Source organism: Phyllobates terribilis, unplaced genomic scaffold, assembly GCF_046119375.1.
Source record: "Phyllobates terribilis strain yellow unplaced genomic scaffold, ASM4611937v1 Scaffold_1__5_contigs__length_1240528914, whole genome shotgun sequence".
NCBI lineage: Eukaryota > Metazoa > Chordata > Amphibia > Anura > Dendrobatidae > Phyllobates > Phyllobates terribilis.
This window is the reverse complement of record NW_027362761.1, coordinates 765,437,267-765,456,542: the sequence shown is the minus strand read 5'-3', so window position 1 is coordinate 765,456,542 and position 19,276 is coordinate 765,437,267. Positions and strand designations below refer to the sequence as shown.

Genomic DNA, 19,276 nt, shown 5'->3' with positions numbered 1-19,276 from the left:
TGCAGTGAGTGGCAGGGCTGCCCAAAATTTGGACCTACTCCAATCCCCCTTGGAAGAGACGTAGAGGAGGGCCTCCTGAAAAAAAATGTTCCCATTATTATGAAGTGAGTCTCCCATAGTGTTGGCCTATGCAGTGAAAGCAAAGGTTGCCAAAAATTGGGAGGCACTCCAATGCCCCTTGGAAAAGATGTAGAGGGCCTCATAAAAAAAATCTTCCCATTATTAGGAAGTGGGTCTCCCATAGTGTTGGCCTATGCAGTGAATGCAAGGGCTGCCAAAAATTGGGAGGCACTCCAATGTCCCTTGGAAGAGATATGGAGAAGGGCCTCATAAAAAAATGTTCCCATTAGAAAGGAGCGGGTCTCCTATACTTGTAATGCCCATGCACTAAGTGTATGGGCTGACAAACATTTACCCCTGGAGGGTATACATGAACATACTGTATAAAAAAAATTTTTGACGAGCATCATAAACACCCCTTAAAAAAATTATGTGGGTGTTGCATCATGGACCACGGTTACCTTGGTAATATGGTGGTGGAGGATGAGGATGAGGAGAAGGAGGAGGACAAGAGCAAATCAGGAAGCGTATACCCATGTGTGGGTATAAAAAGGTGCATGGGAATACACCTCCCAAAAAAAGACACTGGATTTGAGTTTACGTTATGCTGCTATCATTCGGTGGTGTTGAGAAGTCTGGCCCAGTCAAGCCCTTGTTCATTTTTATAAGAGTCAGCCTGTCAGCATTTTCAGTTGACAGGCAGATGCGCTTATCAGTTATAATTCCACCAGCGGTACTAAAAACCCGCTTTGATAAAATGCTACGGCAGGGCAGGCCAGGACCTCCAAGGCGTAGAGAGGCAGTTCATTCCACATATCCAGCTTGGATACCCAATAATTATAAGGCAAGGAGGAATCACAGAGGACGTTGGTACTGTCGGCAAGGTACTCCCTCAGCATCTTCCCAAACTTTGCACTCCTTGTAAGAGTACCCCGCGCCTCAGGGCCTGTGCGATGGGCTGAGAAAATTCTCCCAGAACTTTGACAGTGTTCCCCTGCCTCTGCTGGATTGGAGTTGTGTCTCTCTCGCCTGTAGTCGTTGGCTGTCCAATGAACTGTGACCTCTGCCGCCAGGGTTTTCAGATGGGAATTTTTTTAATAATTCTGCAACAAGGGCCTTCTTGTACTGCCCCATTTTTGTAGACTTGTCCACCTCAGGAATTAGAGATATAACGTTCTCCTTGTAGCGTGGGTCTAGATGTGTCATCAACCAGTAATGACTGTCACCCAAAATTTTGAGAACGCGAGGGTCACGGAAAAGGCAGCTATGCGTGCCAGACTTCTAACAGGCAAGACTTCCGTGTCCTCACCAAGAGGACGACTGACCATGCTCTTCTCCTCCTCCTCCTCTTCTCTGTCCTCAGGCCATAAACGCTGAACAGATGGTATGACAGTTGTGCAGGTAGTACCGTCTATAGCGCTTGAAACTAGCTGCTGTTCTTCCTCCTCCTCTTCCTCATTGTCACCCAATCCACGTTGGGATGAGATGAGGTGGGCTGTGTGTAATCATCCTGTATGGTTCTTTGCTCCATCTCATCATGATCCGCATGCAATGCATCCTCTTTGATTGTGAGCAGAGAGCGTTTCAAAAGACAGAGAAGCGGGATGGTGACACTAATTATGGCATCATCGCCGCTCACCATCTTGGTGGAGTCCTCAAAGTTTTGGAGGATGGTACATATGTCTGACATCCATGTTCACTCCTGAGGTCTTATGTGTAGAGTCAGAACTGAATACCAACGGCCTTGTTGATGCTGGTACTCAACAACTGCCCTCTTCTGCTCACAAATCCTCCCCAACATCTGCAGTGTAGAGTTCCAACGCGTGAGGACATCACACACCAGTCTGTGAGCCGGAAGCTGCAAACGCTGCTGATACACGGCAAGGGCTCCGGAAGCTGTAGGTGACTTTCTAAAATGGGCACACAGGTGGCGTACTTTAACAAGCAGATCCGGCAGCTCCGGGTAGGATTTGAGAAACCGCTGAACCACAAGGTTAAGAACATGGGCCAGGCATGGTACATGTGTGAGCTCGCCTCGCCGCAGAACTGCCACCAGGTTCCGGACATTGTCACACACGACCATGTCTGGTTGTAGGTTCAGCGGTGTCAGCCACAGATCTGCCTGCTCTTTCTGAGCAGTCCACAACTCTTCAGCATTGTGCGGTTTGTCACCTAAGCATATTAGCTTCAGCACAGCCTGTTGCTGCTTGGCCGAGACAGTGCTGCAGTGCTTCCAGCTTGTAACTGATGTGGTCATTTTGGAGATGAATGCTGAAGAGGAGGAAGAGGCTGAGGAGGATGAGGTGCAGGAGTTGTAGACTGTGGGGGCAACCCTGATTGACCTAGGGCCCGCAATCCTTGGCGTCGGGAGGACATGTCCCGTCCCAAAGTCCGACTGGGTCCCGGCTTCCACTATGTTAACCCAGTGTGCCGTCAGAGAGATGTACGGTCCCTGCCCACAAGCACTTGTCCACTAGTCCGTGGTTAGGTGGACTTTCTTGGTAACTGCGTTGTTGAGGACACGGCTAATGTTTTGGGACACGTGCTTGTGTAATGCGGAGATGGCACACTGGGAGAAATAGTGGCGGCTGGGGAACGAGCACTAAGGGATGGCTACCGCCATCAGGTTGCGGAATGCTTCCCTCTCCACGAGCCTAAAAGGCAACATTTCGAGTGCAAGCAGTCGTGAAATGTGTGAATTTAGTAGTGTGGCCTGTGGGGCGTTGGCTTCGTATTTGTGCTTGCGTTCCAAGGACTGGGGTATGGACAACCAAATGCTGCGCTGGGACAAGGACATGGACGTGCTTCCTGATGCTGTTACTTGAGAGTGTGCAACGGCAGGTGCAAGGCAGGAGGTATCTTCGCATGGAGGTATCTTCGCATGCTCCATGGACAGGGGATTGGCTTGGATGCACAACAGCGGAAGGGGTTCAGCCCACAAAGTCGGGTGCTTTGCTGCCATGTGCCTGATCATGCTGGTGGTGGTCAGGCTGGTCGTTTTCCCACCCCTGCTGATGCTGGCCTGGCAGGTGGTGCAAATGGCCTTTTTGGGGTTATCGGCAGAGTCTTTAAAAAATAACCAGTCTCGGGAAGACCTAGCAGTTGTACTGGCAACTTCCTTCGTGTTGGTGTTACGGGGAACGGTTGCCTGCCTACTGTCTGCGGCCACCACACTGCTTCTTCCTGCCTGTTGGGGTGCTCTGCCTCCCTCCCCCTGTGTGCTGCTGTCCTCACTCTGTATTTCCTCCTTCCAGGTTGGGTCAGTTACTATATCATCCAACACCTCGTCTTCCACTTCCGCACCCTGGTCCTCCTCCTGACTTTCTAACAATTGTGTCTCATCATCATCTACCTCTTGTGATACTCTTCCACCATCGCCTTCATGTGATTGCTACATGCGATCTCCTCCTGCCCCGCTTCAAGTGGACCGGGCGAGGGGCCCGAATTTATAAATGGAAAAGTGAACCGCTCTTCGGAGTGTCCAAGTGTGGGATCAGTTGTCTCCGGGCACTCGGCATGGTGAGCGGAAGGAGGATCAGGGTGAGGAATATGCAGTCCAGACTCATGGCTACTGAGACTTGACAGTGTGGAAGACAGGGTGGTGGTGGTGGTGGCAAAGTGACTGGAAGCATTATCCGCTATCCAACCAACAACTTTTTGACACTGCTCTGGGTTCAATAGTGGTGTGCTGCGGTCCCCTAGGAATTGGGACAGGAAGGTCGGGTGAGAAGATGTGGGTGTTTGTTGTAGCACAATTTCAACTTGCCCACGGCCTCGGCCTCTGCATGCACTATCATCATCACCACGTCCAGTTCCCCGTCCCTTGCCACGCGCCTTACCCATTTTAAATGGAGGACAATATCTTTCATGCTCACTACAAATGGCTGAATTTGGAGCGAAGTTATATGTGATCCGTGTGACAGACAAAACACAGTTTTAAATACCCGGCCTGTAGGTAACTATTTTTAACAGCAAACTGGTGTCAATAACTTCACTGGCACACCGCAACAAAATTTTAATGGAGGCCAGAAATGGCAATATTTTCAGCGCAATTATATGTGATCCGTGTGATGGACAAACCACAGTTTTAAATAGCTCGCCAGTCGGTAACTATTTTTAACAGCGCCGACCTCGTGTCAATCAGTTCACTGACATACTGCAGCAAAATTTAAATGGAGGCCAGAAATGGCTGAATTTGGAGCAAAGTTATATGTGATCCGTGTGACGGAGAAACCACAGTTTTAAATACCTGGCCTGTAGGTAACTATTTTAAACAGCAAACTGGTGTCAAAAGCTTCACTGATACACTGCAACAAAATGTTAATGGAGGCCAGAAATGGCAATATTTTCAGCACAATTATATGTGATCCGTGTGACGAACAAACCACAGTTTTAAATAGCTGGATTTTTAGCACTCTAATATGGAAAGGACCTAGATGTAATCTGCACTGCCAACAAGCAAATGGAGCAGATAAACGGTGTTCTCTGGATGGCTTTTTAAGCAAATAATGAGGATTAAGATCCCAAAAAAATTATGCCTGGCCCCTGAGACCTGGGCCTATGTCTATAAATGTCTAATAGCTGCAGCAGACAGAACTGGAATGGAGCCTCTACACCGCGTGCAGAATTATTAGACAAATGTGTATTTTGATCACTTTGATACTTTTTATACATGTTGTCATACTCCAAGCTGCATAGGCTTGAGAGCCAACTACCAATTAAGTAAATCTGGTGATGTGCATCTCTGTAATGAGGAGGGGTGTTGACTAATGACATCAACACCCTATATAAGGTGTGCTTAATTATTAGGCAACTTCCTTTCCTTTGGCAAAATGGGTCAGAAGAGAGGTTTGACGGGCTCTGAAAAGTCCAAAATTGTGAGATGTCTTGCAGAGGGATGCAGCAGTCTTGAAATTTCCAAACTTTTGAACCGTGATCACCAAACAATCAAGCATTTCATGGCAAATAGCCAACAGGGTCGCAAGAAGCTTGTTGGCCAAAAAAGGCGCAAAATAACTGTCCATGAATTGAGGAAAATCAAGCGTGAAGCTGCCAAGATGCCATTCGCCACCAGTTTTGCCATATTTCAGAGCTGCAATGTTACTGGAGTTTCAAAAAGCACAAGGTGTGCGACACTCAGGGACATGGCCAAGGTAAGGAAGGCTGAAAAACGACCACCTTTGAACAAGAAACATAAGATAAAACGTCAAGAATGGGCCAAGAAATATCTTAAGACTGATTTTTCAAAGGTTTTATGGACTGATAAAATGAGAGTGACTCTTGATGGGCCAGATGGATGGGCCAGAGGCTGGATCTATAAAGGGCAGAGAGCTCCACTCCGACTCAGACGCCAGCAAGGTGGAGGTGGGGTACTGGTATGGGCTGGTATCATCAAAGATGAACTTGTGTGACCTTTTCGGGTTGAGGATGGAGTGAAGCTCAACTCCCAGACCTACTGCCAGTTTCTGGAAGACAACTTCTTCAAGCAGTGGTACAGGAAGAAGTCGGTATCGTTCAAGAAAAACATGATTTTTATGCAAGACAATGCTCCATCACATGCATCCAACTACTCCACAGCGTGGCTGGCCAGTAAAGGTCTAAAAGAAGAAAAAATAATGACATGGCCCCCTTGTTCACCTGATCTGAACCCCATAGAGAACCTGTGGTCCATCATAAAATGTGAGAACTACAGGGAGAGAAAACAGTACACCTCTCGGGACAGTGTCTGGGAGGCTGTGGTGGCTGCTGCACGCAATGTTGATCAAGCAACTGATAGAATCTATGGATGGAAGGCTGTTGAGTGTCATCATAAAGAAAGGTGACTATATTGATCACTAATTTTTTTGGTTTTTGTTTTTGCATGTCAGAAATGTTTATTTCTAAATTTTGTGCACTGATATTGGTTTGCCTGGTGAAAATAAACAAGTGAGATGGGATTATATTTGGTTTTTATTAAGTTGCCTAATAATTCTGCACAGTAATAGTTACCTGCACAAACAGATATCCTCCAACCACTCCAACTTCCAAAAATATTAAGCTTGGATATTTATGAGTCTTTTCAGTTGATTGAGAACATAGTTGTTGATCAATAATAAAAATAATCCTCTAAAATACAACTTGCCTAATAATTCTGCACACAGTGTAGTGCTATATGCACTGCAGTCTGCTATATACACTGCCTGCCTGCCTATATACACTGCCTGCCTGATATCTCTGCAGATTGATTAGTCCTCAGAAGGACTGTTTGTTGAGATGGATATGTGTAATATGCTTCTGTTCTACCTACACTACCTAATAAACAAGCGAATCTCTCCCTAGCTCAGCAGCACCTCTCCCTACACTGTCTGATTGCAGAGTAGACTGACGAGCCTAGCGGCGCCAGGTCTGATATAGACCTGATGATGCTGTGTGGCCAGCCAATCACTATAATGCCACAACCAACATGGCTGCGACATTACAGTGAGTGGCAGGCAATCCCTGCATGTTCATTGGCTCTGTAAAAAGTGCCAAGCATGCAGGGAGGGAACCCGAGCATCCGCCTGAGCATCTCGCAAGTACTCGGCGAGCTCCGAGCATCTCAAGTACTGAGATGCTCGGACGAGTACCGAGTACTTGAGAGTATGCTCGCTCATCACTAGTTAACATACAAGTATCTGTTACCCAACCAAGATAAACTTGCCTATTGGTATACAAGACAAGTTGACATAAACAAAAAATTAATGCATGCAAACATCAGAAATATTTTGTTTCATGCATATACCAGGCATAAGAGTTCCATATAGCTAGACAGATGGACCTGTAAATGCAGTTGTCATGAGTCAATACATAAGGATTGTGCTGTAGTTTTCAATCAATAAACTGGAAAAAAACAAACTGGGACTGTGGGCAGCAACTAACAGAATGTTTTTTAACAGGGAGAAATGCAAAGTCCTACATCTGGGCAAGAAAAATTAAAAAAACATATACAGAATGGGAGGAATAGGGCTAAGCAACAACACATGTGAAAAAGACTTGAATACACTAATAGATCGTAGACTGAACATGAGTCAACAGTGTGATGCAGCAGCAAAAAGAGCAAACACAGTTCTGGGATGTATTAACAGAAGCATACAGTCTAGATCATGTGAAGTAATTATCCCCCTCTACTCCTCTTTGGTCAGACCTCATCTGGAATACTGTGCCCAGTTCTGGGCACCACATTTTAAAAAAGACAAGAAGAAACTGGAGCAAGTTCAGAGAAGAGCAACCAGAATGGTGACCAGTCTGTAAACAATGTCCTACAAGCAACTGTTAAAGGATCCGGGAATGTTTAACTTGCAAAAGAGAAGACTGAGAGGAGACTTAATAGCGGTCTACAAATATCTGAAGGGCTGTCACACTGTAGAGGGATCAGCTTTATTCTCATTTGCACAAAGAAAGACTAAAAGCAATGGGATGAAACTGAATGGGAGAAGATACAGATTAGATATTAGAAAAAAAAATTTGACAGTGAGGGTGATCAATGAGTGGAACAGGCTGCCACGAGAGGTGGTGAGTTCTCCTTCAATGGAAGTCTTCAAACAGAGGCTGGACAGACATCTGCCTGAGATGGTTTAGTGAATCCTGCATTGAGCAGGGGGTTGGACAAGATGTCCCTGGAGGTCCCTTCCAACTCTACCTCTCTATGTTTCTAATACTTATATAAGCATGATGTAGATTTATTGATAGATAATTACCATACCATTTGAGGTTCTACCTGAAGAATACAAAGTGTGGCTTTTGGTGTAAGTTTGTCAACTATAGGAGCCTAGTGGGATAGCATATTGTGGCATATTGTGTTGTATGTATGTTCAGTACTGTATATACCGAAGTTTAATTTGGCTACGTTAAATTAATATGAATGTTTTCTTTTATAGTGTCCATCCCAGAAGTACAGAGATGCTGGAGCAGATTTCTTATGCTTGATCCCGATCCTAATGGTAATGTGAAAAGGAGTCGTTTTTTGACCAAAGACGAAGTTTGCAATAAGGTATGGGTAATAATATTACTGATAAAAGTTATTAAAGAGGACCTGTCACTACTTCAAACATCATCATACAAGAATTTTGGATCATCTTTTCGTAGAACTTAATTGTTGTGTTATTATTCCTCCTGGATGCTATCAGTTCGGGGATGTACATCCACGTGCTGACTATATTAAATCAGTGCAAATATTTGAATAGTAACACCCAGTTGTCAATTTATTCCTTAATGTCTAGCAGAAATAACATATTAACAGCTCAACAAAAAAAATAGATGCTCTAAAATTGTCATATCATTGGGGATGTAGTACGAACCTCTGTAGTGTTTTATAGTTACAGTGACAATAAAAGGACCTTACTATGCTGCAGTGATGTTTCAATATCCAATATATGCTCCTTTCAATTTCTGCTCGGCAACATTAGTACATCATACTCAAATAAGCAACGTATGGGAATTCCTCTGTCTTTGAACAGGAAAGGGAGCAGAGAGACTTTGACAAGAAGAGTCTTGTAATTTTATTGCTTGAATTAGTGGATTTCATCTTGCTGAGCAGCAGATGAAAGGAGCTTCTAAAGGACCATGAACTGCATAATGAAACAGCACTAGTGTTGAGCCACCCCCGTAGTGTTCGGGTTCGGTTCGGTTCGTCGAACACCGGGATGTTCGAGGAACTTTTCGTCGAACTGTTCGTCGAACACCTTAGAACACCGTCGAACACCGTTAAAACCAATGGCAGGCAAACAAAAACACATAGGAACACATAGAAAACACCTTCAAAGGTGTCCAAAAGCTGACAAACTGCTCAGAAGACGCTTTCTTTAAAAAAGCCGGCCGGCAATTCAGCAGCGGCATACACCGGTACCCGACAATTTAGACATGAAGGAATAGAGCATCACACATAGATTAGATAGATAGAAACATGTCAGTCACATATATATGAAGTACGGTGACAGTGTTGCTTAATGTACTTGTCATTTAGTGTAAAGGATTTATTAAAAAATATAATAGTGTTTTCGTGCACCGTCTCTTTAAAAAAGCCGGCCGGCAATTCAGCATCTGTACCCGACAATTTATAACAGACAGAATACAGCTTCACATATAGATTAGATAGATAGAAACATGTCAGTCACATATATATGAAGTACTGTGACAGTGTTGCTTACTGTACTTGTCATTTACTGCAAAGGATTTATTAAAAAAAATAATAGTGTTTTCATGCACCGTCTCTTTAAAAAAGCCGGCCGGCAATTCAGCATCTGTACCCGACAATTTATAACAGAAAGAATAGAGCATCACACATAGATTAGATAGATAGAAACATGTCAGTCACATATATATGAAGTACAGTGACAGTGTTGGTTACTGTACTTGTCATTTAGTATTAAAATAAAGGATTTATTATTAAAAAAAATTGGCGTGGGGTTCCCCGTAATTTTAGTCTCTAGCGGAGGTTAAGCAGACAGCTGGGGCAGATGTTTGAAGCCTGGGAAGGGGGTAATACCCACGGAGCTTCCCAGGCTACTAATATCAGCCCCTAGCTGAATACCTAGCCTTTACTAGCTATTAAAATGGAGGACCCCCCCCAAAAAAATGACATGGGGTCCCCCCTAATTTAATAGCTAGCAAAGGCTAGGCAGACAGCTGGGGGCTGATATTAATAGCCCAGGAAGGGAGCCATGAATATTGGCCCCCTCCCAGGCTAGAAACACCAGCCGTCAGCCGCCCCAGAAATGGCGCATCCATAGGATGCGCCAATTCTGGCACTTAGCCTCGCTCTTCCACGCTGCCCTGGTGCGGTGGCAGGGGGTAATAGGGTTGGGGTTGATGTCAGCTTATAATGCCAGCTGACATCAAGCCCAGGTTAGTAATGGAGAGGCATCTATAAGACACCCCCATTACTAACCCCATAGTCAAAGTTAAAAAAAAAACACAAACACCCAGAATAAAGTCCTTTAATTGAAATAAAGACACAATTCTTTATTGTTCTAAATTAAACCATACTTACCATCACGCCCATTCCAGCTGAAGCCAACGATCTCCTGCAATAAAAGAAAAATAATAAAGCAACCTCATCCTTACCTTTCCATGGTTCCCAGGACAGCTTCAGCTCTGCTACATCGAGATGACAGGCTGGACCGCAGCAGAACGCTGCCATCCAGCCTGTCATCCCGCAGACACTGAGAAGCGCAGGCATGCTTGCGCTCCTCAGTGTCTCTCTGTGACGGCATCCAGATGAGCCGAGTTCATGTCCAATGAACTCGGCTCACCTCATGCACGTCACTGACAGCGTGGGAAAATTCTCCTGCACTCAGCGCTTCAGCGTGAGAATTTTCCCACGCTGTCAGTGACGTGCATGAGGTGAGCCGAGTTCATTGGACATGACCTCGGCTCATCTGGATGCCGTCACAGCCAGACACTGAGTAGCGCAAGCATGCCTGCGCTTCTCAGTGTCTGCGGGATGACAGGCTGGATGGCAGCGTTCTGCTGCGGTCCAGCCTGTCATCTCGATGTAGCAGAGCTGAAGCTGTCGTGGGAGCCATGGAAAGGTAAGCATGATGTTGCTTTATTATTTTACTTTTATTGCAGGAGATCATTGGCTTCAGCTGGAATGGGCGTGACGGTAAGTATGGTTTAATTTAGAACAATAAAGAATTGTGTGTTTATTTCAATTAAAGGACTTTTTTCTGGGTGTTTGTGTTTTTTTTAAATACTTTACTAGAAATTCATGGTGGTCATGTCTAATATTGGCGTGACCCCATGAATTTCGGGCTTAGGGCCAGCTGATAATGCCAAGCTGGCCTTAACCCCTTTATTACCCAGTGAGCCACCGCACCAGGGCCCTGGATGAGTTGGGTACAGCGCCAGAAGATGGCGCTTCCATGAACGCGTCATTTTCCGGGGCGGCTGCGGACTGCAATTTGCAGCGGGTGGGGCCCAGAAAGCTTGGGCCTCCCTGCGCTGCAGATTCCAGCCCCCAGCTGCCTAGTTGTACCTGGCTGGACACAAAAATAGGGCGAAGCTCCACGTATTTTTTTTTTAAATTCATGAAATTCATGGAATAATTAAGAAAAAAAGGGCTTCCCTATATTGTTGTGTCCGGCTAGGTACAAATAGGCAGCTGGTGGTTGGGAGCAGCCCGTTCCTGCCTGCTGTACCTGACTGGACACAAATATAGGGCGAAGCCCCACATCAATTTTTTTTTCATTATTTCATGAATTTCCTGAAATAATTTAAAAAAAAATTGACGTGGGGCTTCGCCCTATATTTGTGTCCAGTCAGGTACAGCAGGCAGGAACGGGCTGCCCCCAACCACCAGCTGCCTATTTGTACCTGGCCAGACACAACAATATAGGGAAGCCCTTTTTTTCTTAATTATTCCATGAATTTCATGAAATAATTTTAAAAAAAAATGCGTGGGGCTTCGCCCTATTTTTGTGCCCAGCCAGGTACAACTAGGCAGCTGGGAGCTGGAATCCGCAGCGCAGGGAGGCCCAAGTTTTCTGGGCCCCACCCGCTGCAAATTGCAGTCCGCAGCCGCCCCATAAAATGGCGCGTTCATAGAATTCTTTATTGTTCTAAATTAAACCATACTTACCGTCACGCCCATTCCAGCTGAAGCCAATGATCTCCTGCAATAAAAGAAAAATAATAAAGCAACATCATCCTTACCTTTCCATGGTTCCCAGGACAGCTCCAGCTCTGCTACATCGAGATGACAGGCTGGACCGCAGCAGAAAGCTGCCATCCAGCCTGTCATCCCGCAGACACTGAGAAGCGCAGGCATGCTTGCGCTCCTCAGTGTCTCGCTGTGACGGCATAAAGATGAGACAAGCTCAGTCCAATGAACTCGGCGCACCTCATGCGCGTCACTGACAGCGTGGGAGAATTCTCCTGCACTCAGCACTTCAGCGTGAAAATTCTCCCACGCTGTCAGTGACGTACATGAGGTCAGCTGAGTTCATTGGACATGAATGAGCTCACCTCATGCACGTCACTGACAGCGTGGGAAAATTCTCACGCTGAAGCGCTGAGTGCAGGAGAATTTTCCCACGCTGTCAGTGACGTGCATGAGGTGAGCTCATTCATGTCCAATGATCTCAGCTCACCTCATGCACGTCACTGACAGCGTGGGAAAATTCTCCTGCACTCAGCGCTACAGCATGCCTGCGCTTCTCAGTGTCTGCGGGATGACAGGCTGGATGGCAGCGTTCTGCTGCGGTCCAGCCTGTCATCTCGATGTAGCAGAGCTGAAGCTGTCGTGGGAACCATGGAAAGGTAAGGATGAGGTTGCTTTATTATTTTTCTTTTATTGCAGGAGATCGTTGGCTTCAGCTGGAATGGGCGTGACGGTAAGTATGGTTTAATTTAGAACAATAAAGGAATGTGTCTTTATTTCAATTAAAGGACTTTATTCTGGGTGTTTGTGTTTTCTTTTAACTTTGACTATGGGGTTAGTAATGGGGGTGTCTTATAGACGCCTCTCCATTACTAACCTGGGCTTGATGTCAGCTGGCATTATAAGCTGACATCAACCCCAACCCTATTACCCCCTGCCACCGCACCAGGGCAGCGTGGAAGAGCGAGGCTAAGTGCCAGAATTGGCGCATCCTATGGATGCGCCATTTCTGGGGCGGCTGACGGCTGGTGTTTCTAGCCTGGGAGGGGGCCAATATTCATGGCTCCCTTCCTGGGCTATTAATATCAGCCCCCAGCTGTCTGCCTAGCCTTTGCTAGCTATTAAATTAGGGGGGACCCCACGTCATTTTTTTGGGGGGGTCCTCCATTTTAATAGCTAGTAAAGGCTAGGTATTCAGCTGGGGGCTGATATTAGTAGCCTGGGAAGCTCCGTGGGTATTACCCCCTTCCCAGGCTTCAAACATCTGCCCCAGCTGTCTGCTTAACCTCCGCTAGAGACTAAAATTACGGGGAACCCCACGCCAATTTTTTTAATAATAAATCCTTTATTTTAATACTAAATGACAAGTACAGTAACCAACACTATCACTGTACTTATTATATATGTGACTGACATGTTTCTATCTATCTAATCTATGTGTGATTCTCTATTCTTTCTGTTATAAATTGTCGGGTACAGATGCTGAATTGCCGGCCGGCTTTTTTAAAGAGACGGTGCATGAAAACACTATTATTTTTTTTAATAAATCCTTTGCAGTAAATGACAAGTACAGTAAGCAACACTGTCACAGTACTTCATATATATGTGACTGACATGTTTCTATCTACCTAATCTATGTGTGATTCTCTATTCTTTCTGTTATAAATTGTGGGGTAAAGATGCTGAATTGCCGGCCGGCTTTTTTAAAGAGACGGTGCACGAAAACACTATTATATTTTTTAATAAATCCTTTACACTAAATGACAAGTACAGTAAGCAACACTGTCACTGTGCTTCGTATATATGTGGCTGACATGTTTCTATCTATCTAATCTATGTGTGATTCTCTATTCCTTCTATTCTAAATTGTCGGGTACCCCTGCTGAATTGCCGGCCGGCTTTTTTAAAGAGACGGTGCATGAAAACACTATTATTTTTTTTGATAAATCCTTTACACTAAATGACAAGTACAGTAAGCAACACTGTCACTGTGCTTCTTATATGTGTGACTGACATGTTTCTATCTATCTAATCTATGTGTGAAGCTCTATTCTTTCGGTTCTAAATTGTCGGGTACCGGTGTATGCCGCTGCTGAATTGCCGGCTTTTCATGTTTCACTGTTGGCACTGTTCCCATCGATTTGGGCAATCACTGTAATGCCACAACCACCGTGGCTGTGGCATTACATTGAGTGGCAAACAATCCCTACATGATTGGTGCTCTAAATAGCGCCAGACATGCAGGACAAGCTTTTGGTGCACGAACAGTTATCGAACATAACCTCGAACAGCCGAATTTTTTGCAAATCGTTCGGGTTCGTCGAACAACTCGAACACCGCCCAAAACAGCTCGAATTTGAGATTGGCGAACAGTTCTAGTCGAACACCGCTCATCTCTAAACAGCACTACAGCCTAGTATTAGGGAGTGAATGAAGCAAAGCAGGATAGTGAAGTATAATAAAAAAAAATATCATAAACTTGCAATGTCTGGACAACAACTAAATTAAAAAAAAGTTGGCAGTAATTTTTTTCTAGGGTGAGACTGGATTAGCAAAACAATTAAAGAAATCATACTCACCTTACTGATCCCCTGTTCTGATACGTCCTGGTACGCCACAAGTATCTATATTTCTTTCCCCAACAATGGCAGGCAATATATGTGAAAAAAGGAAACTATTTTATTTTTCCACAATAATGTAAGCTGCAGAAACTCTTCAGATTTTCTACATTACTCTTAGCATTCAATAAGATACTTTTACAACATAAAAAATATTGCATCAAATAGTGGGTGTGTAAATCCAATTTTGCAGTAGTCATGGCAAAGTCATCAACCTGCACAAATATGCATTAAGTGGGACAGGAAAGACAGTGTTGCCCAGTTAGAAAAAAGTAAGTTGAAATGGGTTCCTAGTAAAAAATAAAGCTATAGTAATGTAATGTACATGAAGTGCTCAGCACAAATGAGTACACCACCAACATATTTGTCAGAAAACCTTTTGTTTCCTTTCAGAATCAACATTTTCTATTGGATACCATATTACAAAATGGTATCCTTGCACACTTAAAAAAGTAATTTCCTTAACAAATTCATTCAAGACCATAAAAAATAAGACCCAATAAAAGACTTAGGAGCACAGTTAAAGTTTAGACTACAAAATTCGAATTAGCAAGAATTCAACCACAGGTAAGTCTAATTATTCATTAAATAGGTGTCCAGCTCATAGTGGACTATAAAAAGGCAAAGAAAACTCGTTCCCATTTCATGCTGTCAGCAATGGCACCACATGGAAGGGAAATGTCACAAGACCTGAGAAAGAAAATAATTTCTTTACACAAGAAAGGTGAAGGCTGCAAAAAGATCAGCAAAGTTTTACTAATTAGTGTAAATACTCTAGCAAAAGAGATATAACAATTTAACAAAGATGGAACTGGAACCTTCTCATAGAGACGTCCAGGCTGACCACAGAAGTGAACACCTAAACAGAAGTATCTTCTGATGAGAAGGGATGAAGAAAATCGACATGCAAGTTCACTATAGTTAGCTAAAGAAGTATAAAGCCAAACCGGGGTGAGTGTTTCTCGTGACACAATACAGTGTACACTGCAGAGGAATGGCATGCATGGGTGTCATCCACAAAGGAAACCTCTCCTAAAGCCCACGCACAAAAAAGCCTGCCTATAATTTGTCAGGGCCCATGCTGAAAAATATGAAGACTACTCGGACTCTATACTTTGGAGTGATGAGACCAGTTTTTTGGAACTAATGGCTTCAAAACAGTGAAACATGGTGGTGGCAGTGTCCTTATGTGGAGCTGCATGACTGCTTCTGGTGTCGGGGAGCTACAATTCACTGATGGTATCATGAATTCACAGATGTACTGTTCTATCTTGAAAGAGAAGATACTACAATCACTCTGTGCCCTGAGTAGACGTGTACTTTTCCAACATGACAATGATTTAAAACCCACATTTGTTGCATTTCTGAAGAACTGGGTGAAAGTGATTCAGTGGCCAAGCATGAAGGAAGGGTTTGGGTTCATGGAGAACTGGGCCGACTTCGCTGTTGGCTACAGGCTCTACAGTAGGGACGGGCTGCATCTCAATGGGGAGGGTGCAGCTATGCTGGGGGAAAAATGGTCAGCTTTTAAACTAGGATCTGGGGGAGGGAGAGTATTCGTGCTAATAAAGGAATAGATAGAGTAGACACAGAGAGTGGGACAGCAGGGGTTATAGAGGATCTAGGGGGGGCTGGGATACGCAAGGGTAGTAGGGAGCTGAATAGGAGTAACAAATGTGCTAATGGTATTAAATGTTTGCTGGCAAATGCAAGAAGTCTCGCAAACAAAATGGCTGAACTGGAGACTCTCATTTCGGTCACAGAATATGATGTGGTGGGTATTACAGAAATCTGGCTGGATGAAAGCCATGACTGGGTGACAAACATGGAGGGAAACACTACATTTAGAAAGGATAGGAAAGACAAAAAAGGTGGGGTGTGTGTATTTTCTTAAGATCCAACTTAAAACCTGTGGTCAATGACAACATTGGGGGGAGCTGCAACAATGTTGAGTCAGTCTGGGTTAATGTACATGGCCATGGGGGATGGCCATAATGGAAAGCTTTTAATTGGAGTTTGTTACAAGCCTCCTAATATAGCTGAACTGGTAGAGGACAAAATGCTAGAACAAATTAAAAAGGCAACAAATAATAATAGGGTCCTTATTATGGGGGATTTTAACTATCCAGATATCCAATGGGACATAGAATCGTCCAGTTGTGCTAAAATCTGCACGTTCTTATCCACAGTTCAGGACACTTACCTCTCTCAGCTGGTTGATGAACTAAGCAAGGGAGGTAATCTGCTAGATTTGGTTCTGTCAAATAGACCAGATACTGTTTCAGATATACAGGTCCGGGAGCATTTGGGAAACAGTGACCATAATATGGTAAGTTTCAATGTAATATTCAATAAAACATTTCAAAAAGGAAATTAAAAAAACATGGAACTTTAGGAAAGCTGATTTCGACAAATTAAAGGAGGAGCCTAATCGTGTAGACTGGGACCATGTCATGGTACCTGGGGATACTGAACGTAAATGGGTCATGTTTAAGGAAATACTACTGGAATATTGTCGAAAATGTATACCCTCTGGTAATAAAATGTCCAGGAATAAAAAGAAACCATTATGGATAAACAAGACAGTACAAAGTATAGAAATAGACAGAATGCAGAAATAGCATTTCAGGAATATAAAGACCTAAATAAGAAATGTAAAAAAGAAATAAAGCTAGTAAATTTATCTACAGAGCAACAAATCGCCAGCGACATTAAAATAAATCCAAAAAAATTTTATACATACATCAATGCCAAAAAGAAAAATTCAGATGGTATCGGCCCCTTAAAAAAATGCTAACAACAACATAATTATAGAGAACAAATAAAAGGCTGAGATATTAAACAGGCACTTTTCATCCATGTTCACCAACAAACTGTCCGTTCCAGGGATCTTTCAACAAGGCAAAAATCAAAGTTCACCACCTAATTTAACTAGTTTAACACGAAAAGAAGTACGCCTGCATCTGAGCAAATTAAACATTGACAAATCCCCCGGCCCAAATGGTATTCATCCACGGATATTGAGGGAATTAAGCTTAGTAATTGATAAACCGCTGTATCTCATATTCTTAGACTCTCTGGTAACAGAGGTAGTGCCACAGGATTGGAGGCTAGCCAATGTGGTACCGATATTTAAGAAAGGTAAAAAGGTGGATCCAGGTAACTACCATCCGGTAAGTCTGACATCAGTAGTGTGCAAAGTTTTTGAGGGCATCATAAGAGATGACCTGCAGAGTTATATCGCAGAGAATAATATAATAAATGATAATCATGAAAAATAGGTCATGTCTAACCAACATGTTGGGGTTCTATGAGGAAGTAAATGCAAATTTGGATGTTGGTAATGCGGCGGATGTGATTTATCTGGACTTTGCAAAGGTATTTGATACTGTACCACATAGAAGCCTTATAGAAGCAAGGACTTGGGGGAACTATATGCAGATGGGTAAGGAATTGGCTAAATGATAGGAAACAAAGAGCCGTCATAAAGGGTACGTTCTCTAAATGGGATATAGTCAGCAGTGGGGTGCCGCAGGGATCTGAGCTAGGACCGATTCTTTTTAACCTCTTTATTAATAACCTTGGGGTTGGGATTGTGAGTAAAGTGTCAGTTTTTGCTGACGACACCAAACTATGTAAGATATTAAAATCTGATCTTTACGTTACAATATTGCAGAACGATCTGGATAAGACTGAATGGGCAAACACTTGGCAGATGAGGTTTAATGTAGATAAATGTAGAGTAATGCACCTAGGACGGAGTAATCCTATTGCTGCATACACATTAAATGGGAGTATACTCGGGACTACAGAACAGGAGAAGGACTTGGGTATTTTGGTTACAAGTAAGCTGAGCAGCAGAACTCAATGTCAAGCAGCAGCCGCAAAAGCAAATAAGATTTTAGGATATATAAAAAGAGAAATAAAATCCTGCGATCCCAATGTACTGTTGTTACCCCTTTATAAATCACTGGTGAGGCCACATCTGGAATATGGGATCCAGTTTTGGGCTCCACATTTTAAAAAGGATATTCAGAAGTTAGAGTAAGTTCAAAGGCGGACAACTATATTATTACAAGGGAGGAAGGTCTCTCATATGATGAGAGGTTGAAAAAGTTGAGTCTGTTTAGCTTAGAAAAATGACGCCTCAGGGGAGATCTCATTTACATGTATAAATATATGTGTGGTCAGTACAAAGGACTAGCCCATGACTTATTCCTTCCAAAGACGATGCTAAAGACCAGGGGGCACTCATTACGGGTGGAAGAAAGGCGATTCCAGCACCTAAACAGGAAAGGGTTCTTTACAGTCAGAACAGTCAGATTGTGGAATGCCCTACGACAAGAGGTAGTAATGGCCGACACTATAACAGCTTTCAAAAAAGGGCTGGATGATTTCCTCGATACACATAACATTGTGAGTTACAGTTAAATTAGACAAAATATTACACCTATAGTAGTACATTTAATACGGCAATAGTAATTACATAACTAGTATCATAATTATGTTTGATCCAGGGTTCTAGGAGATCGCCTTTTCTCGGGGTCAAGAAGGAATTGTTCCCCGTGATGCAAATTGGCTGAATGTGTCCTGGGGTTTTTGCCTTCTTTTGGATCAACAGATTTAGGCATAGGGATTTTAGTAATACCAGTATTAGAATCACAAGAGTAATACAAAATATAAAACTAATCAAAAAATTATAAACGAGTTCATTTTTAATTATAATAGTGCAGGAATAATAAAAATGGCAATAATAATACATTTGTGAGGCCAAGTCCCAGTAAGTTAGTAAGTTAGTGTAGGGAGTACAACTGGGGAAGAAAGGTTGAACTGGATGGATCTATGTCTTTATTCAACCTACGTTACTATGTTACTGTTACTATGTCTCCTGGTCTGAACCCAATCGAATTCCTATGGGGAATTCTGAATTCTCCTACACAATTCAATAGTAGTTTATGGCTGCTGAAAAGAAAAATGGAAC

The 19,276-nt window shown here is 43.4% G+C and overlaps 1 protein-coding gene across 1 annotated transcript in view; it reads left to right on the top strand.

Moving 5' to 3' along the window:
* Window positions 1-19,276, top strand: part of LOC141171112 (uncharacterized) — a 425,073-nt gene that overhangs the window by 158,789 nt on the left and 247,008 nt on the right. The window contains exon 3 of the mRNA XM_073655195.1: window positions 7,956-8,068. Coding sequence (XP_073511296.1) covers window positions 7,956-8,068 — 113 coding nt within the window. The remainder of the gene's footprint in view (window positions 1-7,955; window positions 8,069-19,276) is intronic.